Source organism: Fomitopsis serialis (genome assembly GCF_022376445.1).
Source record: "Fomitopsis serialis strain Sig1Antser10 chromosome Unknown B0H18scaffold_8, whole genome shotgun sequence".
Classification (NCBI taxonomy): Eukaryota; Fungi; Basidiomycota; class Agaricomycetes; order Polyporales; family Fomitopsidaceae; genus Fomitopsis; species Fomitopsis serialis.
In genome coordinates this window covers 448,381-466,129 of record NW_025954968.1, presented here as the reverse complement: position 1 = coordinate 466,129, position 17,749 = coordinate 448,381, and the positions used below count along the sequence as shown (strand labels likewise).

General features: G+C 58.2%; 4 protein-coding genes across 4 annotated transcripts; all 4 read right to left on the bottom strand.

Moving 5' to 3' along the window:
• Positions 1–248: 248 nt before the first annotated feature.
• On the bottom strand, positions 249–3,998 carry B0H18DRAFT_928447 (E1-E2 ATPase-domain-containing protein; the record flags this gene model as incomplete). Its single annotated transcript, XM_048041671.1, has 2 exons — positions 3,491–3,998; positions 249–3,433 (listed from the first exon to the last, which is right to left on the bottom strand). The coding sequence occupies exons 1-2, from the start codon at positions 3,657–3,659 to the stop codon at positions 249–251; spliced, it is 3,354 nt and encodes a 1,117-aa protein (XP_047897881.1). The 5' UTR covers positions 3,660–3,998.
• Positions 3,999–8,038: 4,040 nt separating this feature from the next.
• B0H18DRAFT_645833 (uncharacterized protein) lies at positions 8,039–9,346 on the bottom strand. Its single transcript, XM_048038935.1, has 4 exons — positions 9,045–9,346; positions 8,608–9,002; positions 8,108–8,503; positions 8,039–8,057 (listed from the first exon to the last, which is right to left on the bottom strand). The coding sequence occupies exons 1-3, from the start codon at positions 9,084–9,086 to the stop codon at positions 8,233–8,235; spliced, it is 708 nt and encodes a 235-aa protein (XP_047897880.1). The 5' UTR covers positions 9,087–9,346; the 3' UTR covers positions 8,039–8,057; positions 8,108–8,232.
• A 1,863-nt stretch (positions 9,347–11,209) lies between these two features.
• Positions 11,210–12,610, bottom strand: B0H18DRAFT_983735 (uncharacterized protein). The gene is made up of 2 exons (XM_048044638.1): positions 11,897–12,610; positions 11,210–11,843 (listed from the first exon to the last, which is right to left on the bottom strand). The coding sequence occupies exons 1-2, from the start codon at positions 12,276–12,278 to the stop codon at positions 11,512–11,514; spliced, it is 714 nt and encodes a 237-aa protein (XP_047897879.1). The 5' UTR covers positions 12,279–12,610; the 3' UTR covers positions 11,210–11,511.
• Positions 12,611–14,222, bottom strand: B0H18DRAFT_983733 (temperature dependent protein affecting M2 dsRNA replication). The gene is made up of 5 exons (XM_048044637.1): positions 13,908–14,222; positions 13,659–13,846; positions 13,523–13,587; positions 13,032–13,418; positions 12,611–12,956 (listed from the first exon to the last, which is right to left on the bottom strand). Exons 2-5 carry the CDS (start codon positions 13,801–13,803, stop codon positions 12,852–12,854), a joined length of 702 nt encoding a protein of 233 aa, XP_047897878.1. The 5' UTR covers positions 13,804–13,846; positions 13,908–14,222; the 3' UTR covers positions 12,611–12,851.
• Positions 14,223–17,749: the final 3,527 nt, after the last annotated feature.

Genomic DNA, 17,749 nt, shown 5'->3' with positions numbered 1-17,749 from the left:
CCGTCCTGGACCGCGTTAGTAGTACCACTCATAACATGTCATTGATTCAATACAAATCCGTCTAGTACAGGACACGCTGTGTCTAAGAAAATAACAAACGTCGTCAACGACTCATCGCAAAAGTGCGTCACATCTCGTACATCAGCGCGTCAAATCTCGTACATCAGTATGTCAGAACTCGTGCACCAGTGCGTCACATCTCGTACATCATACATACGCGAAGTCTAGGTCATAAAACGAAAAGGCAGTCATATCGGAGCGTCGGGTTTGAACCACCTGAGCTGCAGCGCCACCAAGACCACCGGTAACACGCTCACGATCTCTCCCAGCCCAGCATAAGCCGGCGGGAGCCTCGCGTTCACGAAGGCACCAGCGGCGAACAGGATCGCGACCAAGTTGTACACCGCCGACCATCCGAAGTTGAGCATAATCCTCCTCGCAACCGCGTCTGACAGTTGCAGAAGCGTCAGGATGCCAGTGAGGGACGGGTGAAGTAACACGACGTCCGCGGCGGAGGATGCAGCGAAGCCAGCGCCCTCGCCGGTGTGTAGGTGGACACCGATGTCAGCACGCGCCAGAGCAACGGCGTCGTTCGTACCGTCCCCGCAGAAGAGGACACAATCGCCCTTGGATGCGAGTGAAGCGATGTACGCTTGCTTGTCCGCGGGCATGCATCCGGCTGCGACGTTCTCGCTGGGAATTGCCAGAGCAGTGGCGACCTTCTCGACTGCGGCACGATGATCTCCGCTGAGAATGGAGATACGGACATTGCGCTTGCGGAGGGAGTCCAGAACATAGAGCGACTCGGGACGGAGTGCATCTTCCAGACCAAAGACAGCGACGAGGCGACTGTTGTAGGTGACGCAGAAAGCTGTCAGACCCTGGAGGAGCATTGGCTTGACCGCGGGGTGCTCCTCGACATCCAACCACAGAGGGTTGCCGCCTCGAAGGAAGCTGCCTGAAAAGGTGCCCTGTATACCCTTGCCGGTGATCAGCTCGACATGGTCCAATTTGACAGTCGTCGAGATGTCCGTGTGTGCCTTCAGATACTCGGAGACAGCGCGTGCCACAGGGTGACGGCTGTCTTTGGTCAATACAAGGATCGCCGCGTTGACATCGAACTCCTCCACAGGCCAGGCATCACTTGTGACGACGCTGAGCTTGCCCTGCGTGAGTGTCCCGGTCTTGTCGAAGACGGCGTGAGTGACTTTGCGAGCTATCTCGATGGTCGTAGCCGCCTTAAAAACCACCCCCCGTTTCGCAGCAACCCCGCCCGCGATGAGGATGACCATGGGCACCGCCAGGCCGATGGCACATGGGCACGACACCGCAAGCACGGCGATAGCGTACGTCAATGCTGAGGCGGCCGCATCCCCACCGGTCCGTTTCTGTGTTGTGCGACCGACCGCAAGCCAGACGACGAATGTGACGACTGCTGCGGCCACGATGACGGGGACGAACCACCCGACGACGCGGTCGACGATAGCCTGCACCTTCGCGCGGGAGAACCTGGCGTCGTCAACCATCTCCGCAATCTCGCTGATGGTGTTCTCGCCCGGTAGCCGCGAGACGGTGACAAGGAGTGTGCTCGGGCCATTGACAGTACCGGCGATGACGGTACTCCCAGCAGCTTTCGCAACCGGTTTTGACTCCCCGGTCATCATGGACTCGTCGATCTCGCTCTGGCCGGCGAATACAACGCCATCTGTGATGACCATCGAGTCAGGGTCGACCTTGAACACGTCGCCGTACTGAAGCAGCCGCGCATCCACGTCTTCCTCCGACCCGTCCGAGCGCACGATCTTCGCAAGGCCTTGCTGCATCGTCCGGATCGAGATCGTTTCCATCGCACGCTGGCGCGCGTACGCGCTCACGAGCTGACCGAGCACAATGAGCGTCACGAGGAGGGTGCTAGTCTCGAAGAAGCCCCCAGATGCAAGCGGGCGGCCAGCGAACTCGAACGCGCACGCCACGACTGAATACACGTACGCCGCTGACGTGCTCAGGACGACTAGCAGGTCGGTCTCGACTACGCGCGCGAAGAACAGGCTCTTGAACGCGCTGACATAGATCGGGCCGGTGATGAGCGTCTGGACGAGCGTCGCAAGTACGAGGGAGGCGACATTGTAGGCGCGAGGATGCGAGGGGAGCGGCGCCCAGGCCATCACGAGTACCGGTATCGTCAGAACCGCGGACGCGACGGTGCGGAGGGTGAGTGTGCGGATGTGCCTGAGGCCAGCCATCATCGCTGGATCGCGTGGCTCCGGTGCCAGGGAGGGCGAAAATGCAGCGTAATCCAGGATAACTTGTCTGGCGCCAATGATTCTTGGATCGTAGGAGACAACCATAGTGTCTTTATCGAGGCGGGCTACTTTGTCTACGCCCTTTGGAGGAGGGATGGAAAGGAAGCCGTCGCACTTCCCTCGTTCCACCCGCAACATAAGCGTGCACGTCTTGCCAGCGTTGATGGTCTCGACCGAAAAGCCAGTGCGTTGTTCGATAGTCTGGACTAGGGTCTGCAGGCTCGTAGCTCCGTCGTCGAAGTCGAACTCGGCGCGACAGAGCACCAGGCTAGTCTTGACATTGCGCACCGTAGGAAGGGCCCTGAGGACGCGGATGAGTTTGTTCTCGCAGCCCGAGCAAGTCATACCTCGAACGGCGAGGACGGCGCGTTCGTTAGATACGCTGATTCCCTTCTCGAGCGTGCCCAGCTCGTCACCAATTCCATACGCGCCAGATTTCTCGTTACAGCCATCGGAGCAGCACCCATCCTTGACAGAGGTGTGGGAGTGAGCATCACTACCGCCCCCGCAGCACGAGTCCTGGCAGCCACCGCAGCACGAGTCCTTCGCACCGCTGCGACAAGAGTCGACGGAACGACGCACTGATCTAACAACGGAAGCATGGTCGTGACAGTGACTGGTCGCTGCGCTCCCTCCATCACAACACCCGCCGCCCTTGCAGCAGGAATCGACGGAAAGTTGACTCTTCGTCGAGGGAATGAGCGACCTTCTGCTAGTACTGGCCCGGATGCTTCGAGCCGTCGCACGTCCCTTCGTGGCATTCATGGTCGTGCAGCACGACTGCAGGCCAAATGATAGCATCGCCTTGCAAACACAGCCGAACGCGGCGAGGGTCTGTTGGTAGCGGTTGCGAGCGAAGGACCTGTGCTGACCACAGGCCTCGGGCGGGAAAGGGGCAGCCTCGGGATTGGCATCGTCGCGGGGAGACTTCCGCTTCCTGAGCCCGATATGCGTGCACGGCCTTGTAGGGGGCGCGACAGCAGTTGCGTCGACATCGGCGCAGGACTCGTCGCCAACGCATGTACTGCAAGCGCTAAGACTGTCCTTATCGACGTCTCTCTCCTTGTGATCGTGAAGGTGTGCAGCGTCGTCCGCGCACATAGCTCGCGCCAGCTCTTCGAGACAGCCATCTGATTCCAAGCGATGAGCATATGGATGTTTTTTTGAGAGCGGTGGAGCAGACTGACCGTCGCATTTGCATTCATTGTCTTCGCAACACTTCGAGTCGTCCTCTTGAGAGCGGCTCGGCGAGGTCTGCCCTGTGGCCTCTATAGCGTGCCTGTGGTCTTCAGAATTCTCCATGGTGCTCGTGAGCCCGTGGCAGTGGCCCTCAGCGTCGCAGCAGGCGTCGGACATGGTGGTTGCAAGAGCGAGGCAGAGGGGAGGACGGTTGCCAGCTTAGCACGCCATTAGTAGTCTAGGACCTGGATAAGGCATCCGAATGCCTCCGCACGGCGGCCACGCGTGACCTGCCAACAAGCGAGCCTGGCCAGACAACGTCGCGTACATCGCGAGCACCACGACGTCCCTCTCCACTGGCAATGAAGCCTGTTCTCCGTGTTTTCTTCGCCTTCCGAGGTCTTCTAGCCAGATGCATGCTTCAGTGCGCGCATGGCGGATATGAAGCGTGGTAAACGCCGTTATGGCACCCATCTGCGAGTCAGCGCGCCGTCGTAGCGAGTGGGTCTGAACCAGAACGTCCGTACTTCAGTCGCGTTCGACGCGTAGGACTTTATAGGGACCACGCAGCGCGGCATGGCACGCGACCGTGACCTGACAGGACGGGTTACTGTCGACTGGTGCGGTACCCCATCGTCGGCCATAGCCGCCCGTATGGTGGTCGGGACGGTCGCGCTCGGATTTTCAGACACCGACGATAAGTGCCACTCGGCCAGCCTTCCGCGCCACATTCTGAGCTCGGGACCTCTGACACCGTACGGGTCGACCGACTGAGCGGTGTGCTACAGTGTGCTACAGTCTGTTTGTGACACTATACATATCTATACTGTATGCTTTCCGGTCGTGTAGTACTTCGATCAATATTTCTGTATGTATTCGGCATCGAACCGATGCAATCAGTTACGTGACATAAGCACCGCGCGTAGTAGCAAGTACTTCATGCGCTCGGAGACCCATAAGTAAGCTAGCGCGCGCGCGCGCGTCTGGAGGGATTGCCCCTTTGGGTATCTACGGAAGCGCCCGCCGAAAGTCGGGTCGCTGCATCGTTCGCAGGCCCACCCTTGCTGGGGGATACTTTGCTAAAAGAGAGCGAGTAGATAGACAAGTTATTTGGACATCAAAGAGTCTATGTACCAATTCTCATGACCTTCACGCGCGTGGGCGTGCGTGGGCAGCAGTTACAAGCCCTCGTCCAGTCATGTCACATGGTGTTACATGTGTGACCAGACGCGTCAGGCGCGTCGGAGTCGCGTCTCACTGCACTTGACGCGTTCGTGCTCCTTTGCGACGCGTAACTTCTTGCACACTGGCTATTTCCTCATGTTGAACTTTTGCTGTTTTCCTTACCTACCTGAGGCCGACTTCATGCCAGAATACTGTGAGCTCATTGCATCCACCATGACAATCACCCGATGGCTCGAAGACATGAAGAGTGCACTAGCTATGCGCTGCACCTCGGCTAGGATGAACCAGTGTTGTGTGCTCAGGCTGGACAGGAAGTTGGGGATGAGGAAGAGTGTGCAGGCCGTGACGAAGACCACAAAAGACTCACCTGCCATCGTGAACCCATCAGTGCGAAAGACGGTACATAGGAGATGCGCACCACCAGACAGCATGCCCGAACCTGCCCTAGATGCCGCCTAGGATGCCCAAGGCGAGCAAGAATCCCCACACGTTGCTGATGCAGGAGCCCGCATGAGAGCTGGCGCAATGGTGCGCATGCTGAGCTCCGCACTTGCATAGCTACGACGGTTGGATAAGCTTGCTTATGAAATGGGTAGTCAAAGTTAGTAGACTCACCGCGAAGTATGTAGAATATAGAGAGTTTTGGCAGCAACTGTGAAAGTTCACGCCACCACCAGACCACAGCTCCGACACCACCGATCTCTGTCAGATCTGCGGTGGGCGTGACACGGGCGTTACCGGCCAGCCCGCCCTCCCGAGCGTCGTCCGTGAGCGAATTGCCATGAATAGTAGGAGTGTCACGGCCCGTCACTTGGCGTCACACTCTCGACCAGCCCCACGGAGCCCCACCACCACCAGACCTCAGCTCCACCTCCACCGTTCAATTCAACTTCAACAGTTGTTTCCAAAACTCTCTTATGCTAGAAGGGTTGACAGGCATGTAGCACACACGAATGTACGGTTGAACATAAGCACTCACTGTCTGAGTAAGTCGAGCGTTCACAACGCATCTCGAGAATAAGAGTATGAGAATAAAAACGGAACGCACGATAAGTACCACTGAGACTGTGGGATAGGAGGAAGAGCGCACCGCAAAGAAGGCTTCGTCGACGAAGCCGAGGCCCGGGAAGAAAAAAGGCTTGAAGCGCGCCGAAGAGCCAGATTACATGATTGTATCAACTGAACTGCCAATTGATATAAGTATTGATAATGACGGTGCAATCTTGCTCGGCGAGCCGATTGAGCGCAGGCGCACGACGAAGGGTGCAAGTTCGATGAGTAAGGAGGTACCTTCGACGTTCAATCGAGCCGGCCCCTTCGCACTCGCTATGGAAATTCTCGCAGCAGTCAATGTCGGGGGTTCACGGTTCCAGAGGTCTCCTCAATAGCCGAACTCGGCATAAGCTCGGCGATGTCTGAGTTACAATACACGTGAGCGCGACCGTCCCGACCACCATACGCCCGTGTCGATTTTCTGCTCACCGCAAGCTCACCGTGACCCAGACCACTTATCCTGCAAATACTCACAGTGACTCAGAGTCATCATCGATTCATTGTACCAAACATCCATAAGTGGCTCAGACGACCTTCAAGGCTTGGGTCGCAGTCACTCGGCATATTATTATAATGTTTGCTCTGCAAGATCCCGGGTCTCAGACTCTCAATTCGGGTAGCTGGCCGGCCTGAGTTGGACGATGTCGATGAGGCTCGAGCTTCAGTTCGAGGCCCAAGTCACCATTTGAGCTCTATGAAATATTGTTCCTCAGCTCAGTCACCATAAACTCGGTGAGCTTCCTACTTGAAGATTCCTGGAAGCTAACTCATGTCGCGAGCCAGTTTCAGAAACGACCGAGGACACTGCAGTGCTTTCCGGAGCTTCAGACGGCGCAGCGTGCGCTGACCCTCCATTTTGAGATTGGTCACACTTCACGAACTCTTCCTGGTGAACAATGTGTGCAATACATTTCATGCTTCGGCGCTCACTGGCAGTGCATGCCATTCGATTTTCCAGGAACATGAAACTTGTATGTCATGACATCACGACGGACGCAATCTTGCTCAAATGCAACGCTAGTATGGGAACCGAAGGCGAACACTGAACAGTCTGCTATGAAGTTGACGAAGAAGTTGCTGACCGCGCGGGAGGAATCGGTGTACAGAGGGTTAGTCGCCCGAACCATCTGGTGAACAGGCTCACAGCGCCTTGCTGCAGACAATCTAGGCACATTTGATTCTTTTCTAGGTTCCGTCCGAATGCTGCGCAACCCAAGAAAGTTCATTGGAGAGCAGCCGTGCCGGCGAGAACTACACACGAGTCTCTGGCCCAACATTGGGTGAGCTCGCGAAAGATCTTAGCTATGTCGTCGACTATGATGTCGTCGTCAAGTCAGCTGGCTCTTGCGACTCAGTGTAGCTGGTCTCCGACAGAATCGAACTTCTTCTCTTCTCCTTGTCAGTGCGCGCTAGACTATCCCCGCTCCCCTGCTCCCATCCACTCAGCATCTGCGTCTCACTTGCGCACATCGGTAGCACCGCCCGCGGACCCTCGCACACGGAACCAACTCCACTCCGCCTTAGTTCGAACGAACGCCCAAGCCGGTACGTCTGCTCTGACGCCCTCACCTTCCCACTGCCTGACAGCTCATGCCATGCAGCCCGAGCTCCGGCCCCAGTCAGCGCTGGATGCACCGCCATACAGTCCACTCGCTCCCATACTCACAGCGAGCGCGCAGCACTGCCGCCAACATGCAAATTCCCTCGGTGCAAGCTTACACGCATACAGCAAGGCGCTCGTATGACTACGTCGAGTCCACTCCGTTCGGGCTCGGTCGAATCGTGCGTTGGGCGCTTGCTAACGACGACAATACGGCGCGTTCTCACAGCCCAGCACGAGCAGAGCGTCCACGGGTCGTTGGTGTGACCCTTGCTCCCATGCCCTGGTTGCGATGTCCGGTGTCCCCGCGGTACCGACAGCCTTGGTGGTGCCTGTGATCTCTGTAGTCTGGGAGGCGCGAAGCCACCGCGCGCGGAAGGGCCAGCCGAGAGTCTGATACTCTCAGGAAACGGTTGCTGGTAGGGTTTCCAAGCGACAGGAGGATGCGAACATCGCCTGGTGGCATCCTGTCCTTGATCGTCGTGGGTACGTCGTCGCTGTCGTGGTGGACAAATATCCGACCAGCTGATGAGAGAGCTAGATATTTGTGTGAATAATGAAGCAGAGGAGGACATCGAGACGGGCGACGGCCGCTCTCGATGCGCTCTCGAGGCCGGTCTGCCTGATTATCGTACGGCGTCGTGAGTAAAGCGGTTCCGAGTGCTCACGTCCAGGGCCTCCCTGTGTCTAAGGGTACGCTACCGATAGATTGTCCATGCCCACCCGCGAAGCCTACACTATTCGCACCGTCAGCCGCACCGCACAGTAGCGCCTTACGCCCACGCACCATATGAGGGCAGCTCCGACGCTTCATCGTGCGTAGTGTCTCCACGAACGCCTCCCAGTCAAGAATAACGCAGTGGCGCTCACGATCTAACTTTGAGTCGCGGTACCGTCCCACGGAATATCATTTCAACACCACCCGCGCGACTCTTCTGCCCCATCCGTGACCTCCGTCGCCGCAAAAGGTGGCGGGGCGACGGGGAGTCCGGGCAGACGAGGGAACGCTGTCTTCGATGGCTCCCACACTGCTCGGACGCTGGTCCTTCTTCCGCGGTGCAAAGTCCTTTTGGCTTTACTGGGGCCTTTCGTCATGCCATGCGCTGAGCTCGTCCCCGGCGGCGAAGGCGCAACGGCGAGGCATTCGGCGTGAAGATCGGCGTGAGGCAAACGACACTGCACCCTGAGGGTGTAAGACTGACGGGAGGCGGTTAACGTCACCGGCCCGAGTCAACACTGGAGCTGGATACGGACCACTTCATACCTCCTTGTAACAGATGAACGTACGGCCAGTCGTCTTCCCTTGCTACGGAGCGATAAAAACACGTACAGCAATTTCCGCACAATGCAGACACAGATGCGATGGTGAGAGCGCGGAGCTCCCGCACTGTCAAGAGTCCCAGAATCGACCGGTTCCAGGCTGCACGACGTGCCTTGTCCAGTCTGCGGGTGACCGCCAGTTGGGTGCATTGTTCCAATTTGAATTGCATCCTCCGTGCCGGCGGCTTCTCCCACAACGACCATCCCCTCGCCTGCCAATCTTTGGATGTGACTTGCGCAACGCGCCTTTGAGATGCCCTTCCGTGTCTATGTGACCACTGAAGTACTGACAGCTGCTGGACAGCGGAAAGGATCCGAATAGTGAAATGGCAATGCGGAATCACGGAGGGCACATCCGACATCTGGGAAGACAGCTTCTGCCACACAGAACAAACTCTACGCACCGTTACGGCCGAAAGATGGCACTCACCAGGATCTGACTGCATGTTCCGGGTCGGATGGGCAGACCGACACCGTGTCTGTCGTTCCCGCACTGCACCGCCTACTAGTACGAGAGAAGGCGCCAGAGCACAGAGGTGCGCGGGCGAAGGCGCGTTCAATCGCGGGTGGCGGCTTCCCCGCGTCGGACGCTTGAGTCTCCTCGACTGCCGTCAGTCAAAATGAAAGAAGGACGTCCACGCTCCACAACGGAAATGAGTGGGACGTGGGGGCGAGTGGCACGACGCACTAGCGCGCCAGGCGACCTGCCAGCGCACCGGCCTCCCGTGCGAGACATCTCGAGCGTAGACGCGTTGACGTCGTGCTCGGCGTACACAGCGTTCATAAACCGCTCTTCGCGCGTGAAGACCTGTAATATTGGACGCATTCGGCGGCAGTAGAGCCGCCGTCTGTGAACGAGTGCAGAAATACGTGCCTATATCTAGTGCACGCGTACACGCACGATCAAGTATCGATGCACGAATCCGCCTGCGGAGCACCGCTGTGCAGTTGTCGTAGGAGAGGGAGATGAGTGCCCTGAGAAGAGCCCCGGACCGATTCCGAACGCCCCTGGACAGACGGTCTGGGACGTACGCTCGTTACGTCGTTGGGATCGATTTTCCCGTCGTCTATGCCTACGCGCCGTCAGCGACGCGCGGTGAGGAACAAAAGCAAGAACGCTTTCGCCAGGGCGGTGGGAGAGTTGGAGAGGCCTCCCGCCTGACGCGATCACAAGATCATCAGCAACACGGAGCTGGTTGTTGAATTTTACCCCAAAAGGCAAGTCTGGAGGCTATCCGCTGCTAGAACCAACTCGGCCAGCACCTCGGAATCGGAGGCTCGGAGGTGCACAATCGGACTGATCGAATGCCTTGCAAGTTGGCTCTGCAGCCCGCTGCATCGAAACACACTCACGCTCAGTCTGCTCTGCCCCCGTAAGGGAAACGCCCAGGCGAAGCGTAGCGGCGGCGCAGAGAAGTCCATCGAAAGTACGCTCTAACAGCATCTAACTTACCCCGCTCGCCCTCGCACGTCCCACCCCATATCCTGTGCAGCGTGTACAGACGATCGTGACGCGGCGCTGCGTCAGGGCGAGCAAGGTTCAGCCGCAATTGCGGGACAGATGTGACGACCGCGAGCAGCGATGGATCATTGCAATTGGACGGCAGCTCTGGGGAAGAACGCGCCGGATGCAGCAACGGAGACGATCATGAACGGTGAGAACGTCGACAGGGATCGCCCCTCTGATCACTCGATCCAGTGGGCTCGGCAGGCCCTCTGCAGCGTCCTGCGAGGCCCGTCTGAGAGAAAACGGTGGGCCAGACGCGCCCCGGACGCGCCCGGATACCCAACTGAATGCCCGTACATGGGAGAGTGCGCTGGCGGGTCCTGGTGCACACCCAACGGCAGACACGCCAACACACCCCTTTCGCGCTAGCCCGCCAGCGTCGTGCTAGCCATGGGAAAGCCCGCATTTTGTGGGCGAAATTTGCTGATAGCCACGCACCGGCGGTCGGATCGATGGCCAGGTGGGCAGCCAACATGAAACGGTGTCTCCTGGTCGTGGCTTCGTGGGGGTGCCTGCATTTCAGGACGGGTGCAGAATGCCCCTTGACGCGCAGAAGGACCGTATAGCAACCCTCCGAGCTCTCAGCTCAGACGGTGATGAATATTGCGACGCACACGCTCGCCTGCGACCGACGACACGCGCGTACGTATATACTTAGACGTATATGGCGAGGTGCGGCTCCCGGTTTGAGCTGTCGGCGTGGAAAGGAGACGGCGTACAAGCGGTCGTGGGGGCACGTCTAGCGCGACAGGAGCCGCCAGAAGTCCTCAGAACACAACTGAGCAGCCGCGCCGCGTCGGTGCGCATGTAGTCTATTGCTTTATTCTGTTTTCGGGGGAGACTTCACAGGCCGCTGAAGGGCCCCCTTGCCTTCGAATTCGAAAAATGATCCCCGTCGCGCTCGCCTTGCGGGCGGCGCAGCGAGCAGGTGTCTACGCAGGAATTTTTCCCCCTTCGTGGGTCAGCGAAGCTATCGACGACACGCACCGTCATCGATATCGGTTCAGAAGGGGAGCCGAGCAGGTAATTTGCGAGGCAGGAGCACACGCCGGCCAGTTAGCGGTCGACAATAACCTGAATAGAAGGCGTATACGCTTCGGTACTATTACAGAATGTACAAGTGTGGTAACGCAGTAACAAGCTCTCAGCTGATTATAGCAGGACAGGGTAGAGATACAGAGACTGACTAAGAATAGACAGGTTAATGACGTGTACGGTAGACTATTATGCGAATCTACGCATAGTCAATATGGCGCCGAGGCGGCTTCAATGCAGGAAGCGATGCGAGGATCCGTGCCGTGATGCGGGTATACGGGCACTCGAAGGTGGACGAGAAGGAGGGGCGTGGGGCGGCGGCGCAAGGGTCATCCCTCGAAGTCGTACTCTACCGCGGCTCGACACGCGTCGTTGGGAGAAGGTTCCGACGCGTGCTGCTGGAGGCTCTGCCGCGTGGTAAAGGACGCGTCGCATGCGGGGCAGGAGTGGACGCTCGCAGTGCGCTGCGGCCATCGCGCATGTGACCGGGAGGCACTCGAGCGCGACCGCTTCGACGAATGGGATGCCTGTGCGACGTAAGGTGAGAATGATTCTCTCGGTACATAGGCGCATGCGGTGACACTCACAGTGTCGTCGTCTGACTCGGGCTCCTCGTCATCAGCTTTCCGCTTGAGCTGTGGTGAAGGAGTGGGTGGGGGCGCTGTGTGGACGGATTGAGCACAGGCGAGCGGTGCGGACGGGCGGGTGGCGTACCTGCGGATGGCGCGCCCAGAGCTTTCACCAGCTTTTCTCTCCAGACGAGGACACGATGCAGGCGTGTCTTGTATGTATCGTCCGGCACTGACACCCGGCTTACTTCCTCCTCCGGATCGGAGGAGCAGTAAGATGAGCACGCCGTCTCGTCTGCCGTCTCGTCGCTGCTGGAGGATGAGGAGGAGGAGGATGCGTACGAAGACGACATAAAGGAGCTAGCGGGAAGGGAGTGCTGTGGCCGCGGGGGCGGAGGCACCTCGATGAGTTCGATGATGCCCAGAGAGGGTTGCTGGAGGTAGAGGGGGCCGCTCGCGGCGTGTTTGGACATGCACAGGGCGTCATCGTGGGCGAGGGCGAGGGAGCCGGAGAGGGTGTGCAGCATGGCGGGGACGGCGGGGAGGGCCGGAGAGGCGGGAGGGCAGTGGCAGAGAGGGGGTGCGGAGGGGCATATTTAATGTGTGGAGGGATTTCTCTCAGGAGCGACCGCCGGAAAAGGAGAGGCCAGAAGCGAGCACAGTCCGACGCCCAGATCCGCCAGCTGCCTCTGTTTTCCGGAGACGCGCTGACGACCCGCGATCAAGATTCTATTCATCTCAGATTCCCTTTTCGGCGCCTGTCCCTCGGCCCCCCCGTTTGGGCCGCGCTTCACGTGTTTCCCCCGCCACCCGTTCTCAGTGGCGAGTTCCCACTGCCATTGTAGCTGGCTGCAAATGCCACAGACTGTATCCGCCGGTGGCCAACAGCGACAGCATCCACAACATCGTTTTCGCAAAGCATAATCGCACAGCAATCATCAACACACTATCAACACTTGGCCTGCAGTGCCTCGTCCCTGTGTCCCGCCTCCGTTCTTCCCGCTGACACTCGCAATCGTGTGGAAGCCGACCAAGAACACCCAGCGCTCCGCCCGCGCGTCATCCCTCTCTCTGTCCCACGGTGCGCGTACAGTGGGAGTTTACGGCCTCATTGGCGCTAGCCACGCCTCGGCTGCCTCAAACTGGTCGATCAGCTCACGCAGCACAGCGCTCTCAGAATGGAGCTGCCTCATGGCTGTCAGCGCCTGCAGAACAGCGGGCACAGGCAGATTTGGTCAACGTCGACGTCCCCCAATTCACCAGAGAAGCGCGCGACGTACCACGTCCCAGAACCGGAACCCCCTCTCCACCTCCAGCTTGGGCGACTTCACCCCGGGGAACGTCTCTTCGCAGATTTCAAGCGCCAACTGCTTCGCATCGCGCACGCCCTCCGCGTTCGGATCCCGCACCCGCTGACCGTTGTTCAGATGCGTCAACGCGTCCAGGTAGACCTTCGCGAGCACGCCAAACCCCGTGTTCACTTCCGATTGGAAGGGCAGCGATAGGTTGATGTCCAGGAAGTCGTCCCGGGCCCGCTTCGCATCGTGACGCAGGAGCATGTTCAATGAAGTCACCTCCAACAATGCCCGCAGGGCCCGTGTGAGCGACCGCACAAACGAGTTGAACACGAGCAGTTCGCGTGACAGAGGCGCGGCCCATGGTTGCGGCTGCGAGGCGATTATCAGGCGAGATCGGCCAGGGCGCAGCCGAAATAAGGTTACATTCAATGATCAGCAGCCGTGCCGTACACCCAGCAGACGGATGCACTCACCTTGAAGGTTAATGGCACTATGCTCAGCACCCGCATAACCAAAAGCATGCATGACTTCTCATCATCTGTGGCGCGTTTCAATCCACTCGTCAGCACCACAGCTTCTGTGATCATGATATGGGAGAGTGGGCCTCACCGGTTCCGAAACTAGGGCCGCCACTGAACGCACGTGAAGACCAGAGGTGACCGTGCATCACACCCGCTCTGACCAATTCCAGGAACAGGTAGAGTGGGTCCTGGAACTTATCATTCAGTCGTGCCTTCCCAACCGCCGTGTGCATCGCACGAGCCAGCGGGGAATGCGTGTGCGTATTCAGTAGGAACCTAAAAGTTGAATGTTCATCGTTAGCGCCATAGGGGTGCGACGTGAGAGCAAGATGCCCACCCCCTCAACTCCAGGAAACGCCAGATGGCGTTCGCCACTATTTCATCCTTCTTCTCCAGAGTCGCGGTCTGGCCGCTCTTGACCCTGGTGCGGGAGGCAAGCTTCTCGGCAACGGTAGCGCCCAGGCAGAGTGCGAAGTCAATCGTGGATGACTGCCAGGAACGACGTTCAACAGGTGCGGCATACCCACGCACGACATCGCAGTGGCACTTACGTTCTGTCGCCTCAGCTCTTCCTCCACGATCGCGTAGGGCACGTTCCAGCCCGACACCCGATCGGCTAGCTGGATTGTCTGTTGCGAATTGTGCAGGATCGACTTCCCGGACGCCGACTCGAACCAGAAATGTCCGACGACCTTCCTCGCCGACCAGAACGGGTTGCATACGCTCGAAATGAGGGCCAGCGCGGTCGCACGAGGGCCCGTCTGGCCCTCGGTGACGACCTCCTTCACGAACCGCCGGTATTCGGTTGTATCCCCGTTGTCCAGCGGCGGATTCTCGATGATCTGTCCGGACGTGAGCCATATTAGGGCCTGCGGCCCCAAGAGCCCGCGAGAGACGTAGAAGTAGATTTCGTCCGGCAAGCGGTGGGTGAAGATTTCGTGGAGGTCGGAAGGTATGTCCGCGGCGGTGGGGTGGTGTGGGTGGTGGTTTTGATGTCCGTGTGGGGGAGTACTGGAGACGGCTAAGGGAAGCGGTGTGACGGCACCGTCCGAAGAGAGAATGAGCGAGTATTTGATCATGGAGCGTGTCCGTGCGTAGTGGTCGCCATACTGAAGGGGCTTGATCTGTGGGTCATTGGCGAACGCGGAGACTGCAGCGTGTCCTGACTTATAGTACTTCACCATATCCACGGTTGCTTTCAGCCCTTGTTCGTGGAGGCTTGGGGGAAAAGGAGGCGAATGTTCGAATCCGACGAGGATGCCGACATCGAGGAACTGGTCTTCTGAAAGACCGAGGTCGTTCAGAATGTTGCGCTTGGAGACGAAGGAGAACGTTGGCGAGGAGGACACGAGGTCAATGGACGTGATGACTTTGTCGACCCCGGGATAGAGCAGTGTATCCGTCGGCCCGAAGATAGCATGAATGTACGACTTCGGATGGCGTTGCAAGTAAATCAGCTGCAAACGCGCGTCAGACACGTACAGCCGGACTATTCTCTGCGAAAACGTACCTGCGCCCATGCAACATACGGCGCAACCATGAACTCCACGTTGCGATGCCTAAATATCCTCAGCACCATTTTCCAGAGATCCCAGTGCTGCAAACCGCTTCTCCCTTCGAAGAGCTTCGTCGCGGCGTCCTCCTGCCCATTCTCGTACTTTTGCCATGCCTCCCGCCTGTCCTTGCACGCCTCAGTCTGCTCGTACTGCTGCTGCTGTTGCTGCTTCCACCGTTTGTTCGGCTGGAGTCCCGAGAAGACGAACACAGGTTTGATATGTAGTTTTTCGAGCGCTCTGAGGTCAGACTCGATGCGCTGCGTCAGGGCGAGAGGCAGACCACCCGTAGCGGCCAGGAGAGGTTCACGAGAGGGCGGGTTGTCATTGAGGAGCGACAAGTAGTAGGACGCGTCGATGCCGAGGCGGGACTCGGAGAGGGCGGACAGCGAATGTGTCTGCAGGTGTTTCCTCTCTGCGAGATATCCTGGGCAAATGGGTCGCCGTCAACTTGGGCTCTGTCGGCCGTCTCTGCACCCTTGCACGCGCTAGATATGATGGAGACATACCGTCCAGGTGTTTGATGGGCATCGCGGGGTCGAGTATTCACAGGGCGTGTAGTTGCACAGTGCAGACGGGCGTGCGCGCTGCCCAGTGGCACAACACGACTACCGCACACCGCATGCTTACGTAATCTAGCAACTTGACCTCCCAGCGCTCCGCCGTCTCTTTCCCGACTTTCTGCCCTGCCACCTCCATGCCTCCCAACTATGCACATTCCACCTGTTCGCTACGGCGTGTCTGTGGACTCGATGCGAACATCCTACCTGGGACAAATTCTCTCGCCCTAGGGTACCCTCGGTATCCAGTTAGGTCCGCGTCGACGTGAGAGCGGTGGCTGCAGCTGTACCCATCCGTCAAGCCCGTGATGGGCGGTACCTTGGTATTCCTCACTTCTTCTCATGGTACCGCTGTTACATAGGCATCCTAGCAACTCCACTCGCACGAACACCGCATCCGACTGCAATCGGGACGCCTTGGTAGGCAGCCAAGCCGCAAACTCCCATCTGCGGTATGGTATGCGCGGTGCCGCCGGTGCGAGCCTCACAGCGTGGGTCGCCTCTTGGTCGCCTCACCTCAATACCATAGTCAAATAGCACCGGTACCGCGAGGTCAGTGGCCTCCTGATATCGGCCGCTGTTGGGAATGCTATGGAGGTTTCCGACAGTGACGGGGCTGCGCTCTGCAGCCTGCTGCACATCTGCGAGCGGGCGGTGTCACGATTGCTCCAGCTACTTGGATTGGGCCCTCAATTTGGAATTATACCGCACCAGATCCTCACGACGTGCTTAAGCTTGCATAGGGGTCGGACGGTGTAGTCGGGTCGTGCCGCCGGTAAGTCTTCTCAGCATTCGGTCCCGCCTTCCGAATCACTGGCACTAGGTCGACGTCGGGTCTCCATTACAACTCCCGTAACCACTAGAAGGGAAGCAATCTCCGTCGATTCGCTGTGTAGGCACTGTATCCATCATGTTGGCCCTGGTTCGGGAGACTCATGGGCATGGGCGATCCCACAGTCGCATCATCCTGCATCATCATACCTGGACAGGTGCATCACCAGTCCCCAACTACGAACCTTTCCCGACTCCGGTTGGATTAGGGGTCTCTTCTGCTGCTGTGTAATGCTAGCGCGCAATGCAATACGGAGATGCGGCGTTGCGCTAAGCCCCTGGAGGTAGAATCGACACATGCATATGATCTACTGCGTCCATGTTTCCACAGGGACTGGTATGTGCTTAGCATCGCATTCATCCCTGGACTCACAGAATACCCTGAAGACGCTGTCAGATCCCTTATTACTCATCCCCATGCATCAGGAAAATGACAGGATTGGTATTGAGTTCTTCGCGACTCCACCGCGTAGCTGGTGCTGCTTGACATTGGGCAGAATGCAGTGTCATGATTTTGATACATTGAGTTTCAGCCATGTCTGCTCCACATACATGAACGTTTGAACCTGACGCGAGAGTCGCTGCTGCTCGCCGCATCCTTCCGTTCAACCGCCCAGAAGGTACAGGAACCAGCAAGGACTTGCGGATACCCCAGTCGGCGACCGCTTGATGAACTAAGGTACACGGTTCATGGCCACATCGTTCCTAGACTCACTACTGACTATGTATGACTGCAGGGCTATAGGCGACTTGCTACAGCACTTCAAGCTCGAAAGACTGCAGTACATGGACATCGCCCTCATCAATGCCCTACGCGCCTCCTATTCGCGCGTCCGTGCTGCTGTGTCGCGCTCTCTGACTTACGTTTCTCGCCCCGCGGTGATTGTTCGCCACTGACACCGCGGCTCTGTGAAAGTACAGTCTCCCACAGTAGACTGTAGTCGTTATTTGTGCAACTTGACTCTTCGTGGTTGCAGACTCCTGGCCTCCGACATCGGTTCCAGTGATGGTCTGAACGATGGCTGACGAATCCAAGCGAATCCACCACACAACTCGGTTGCTACTGCTCTACATATCAATAGCATCGCCAACCCTTCTCGTCTGCTATCGCTGCATCGTCCGCGGCTTACTCGGACTAGCAGTCTGAACCACCACACAGATCACGGAACGATCAGCAGATCCTCGGCGGCACCCATCCCACCGTGATGCCCGCCATGGCATGTTTCAAGCGATCT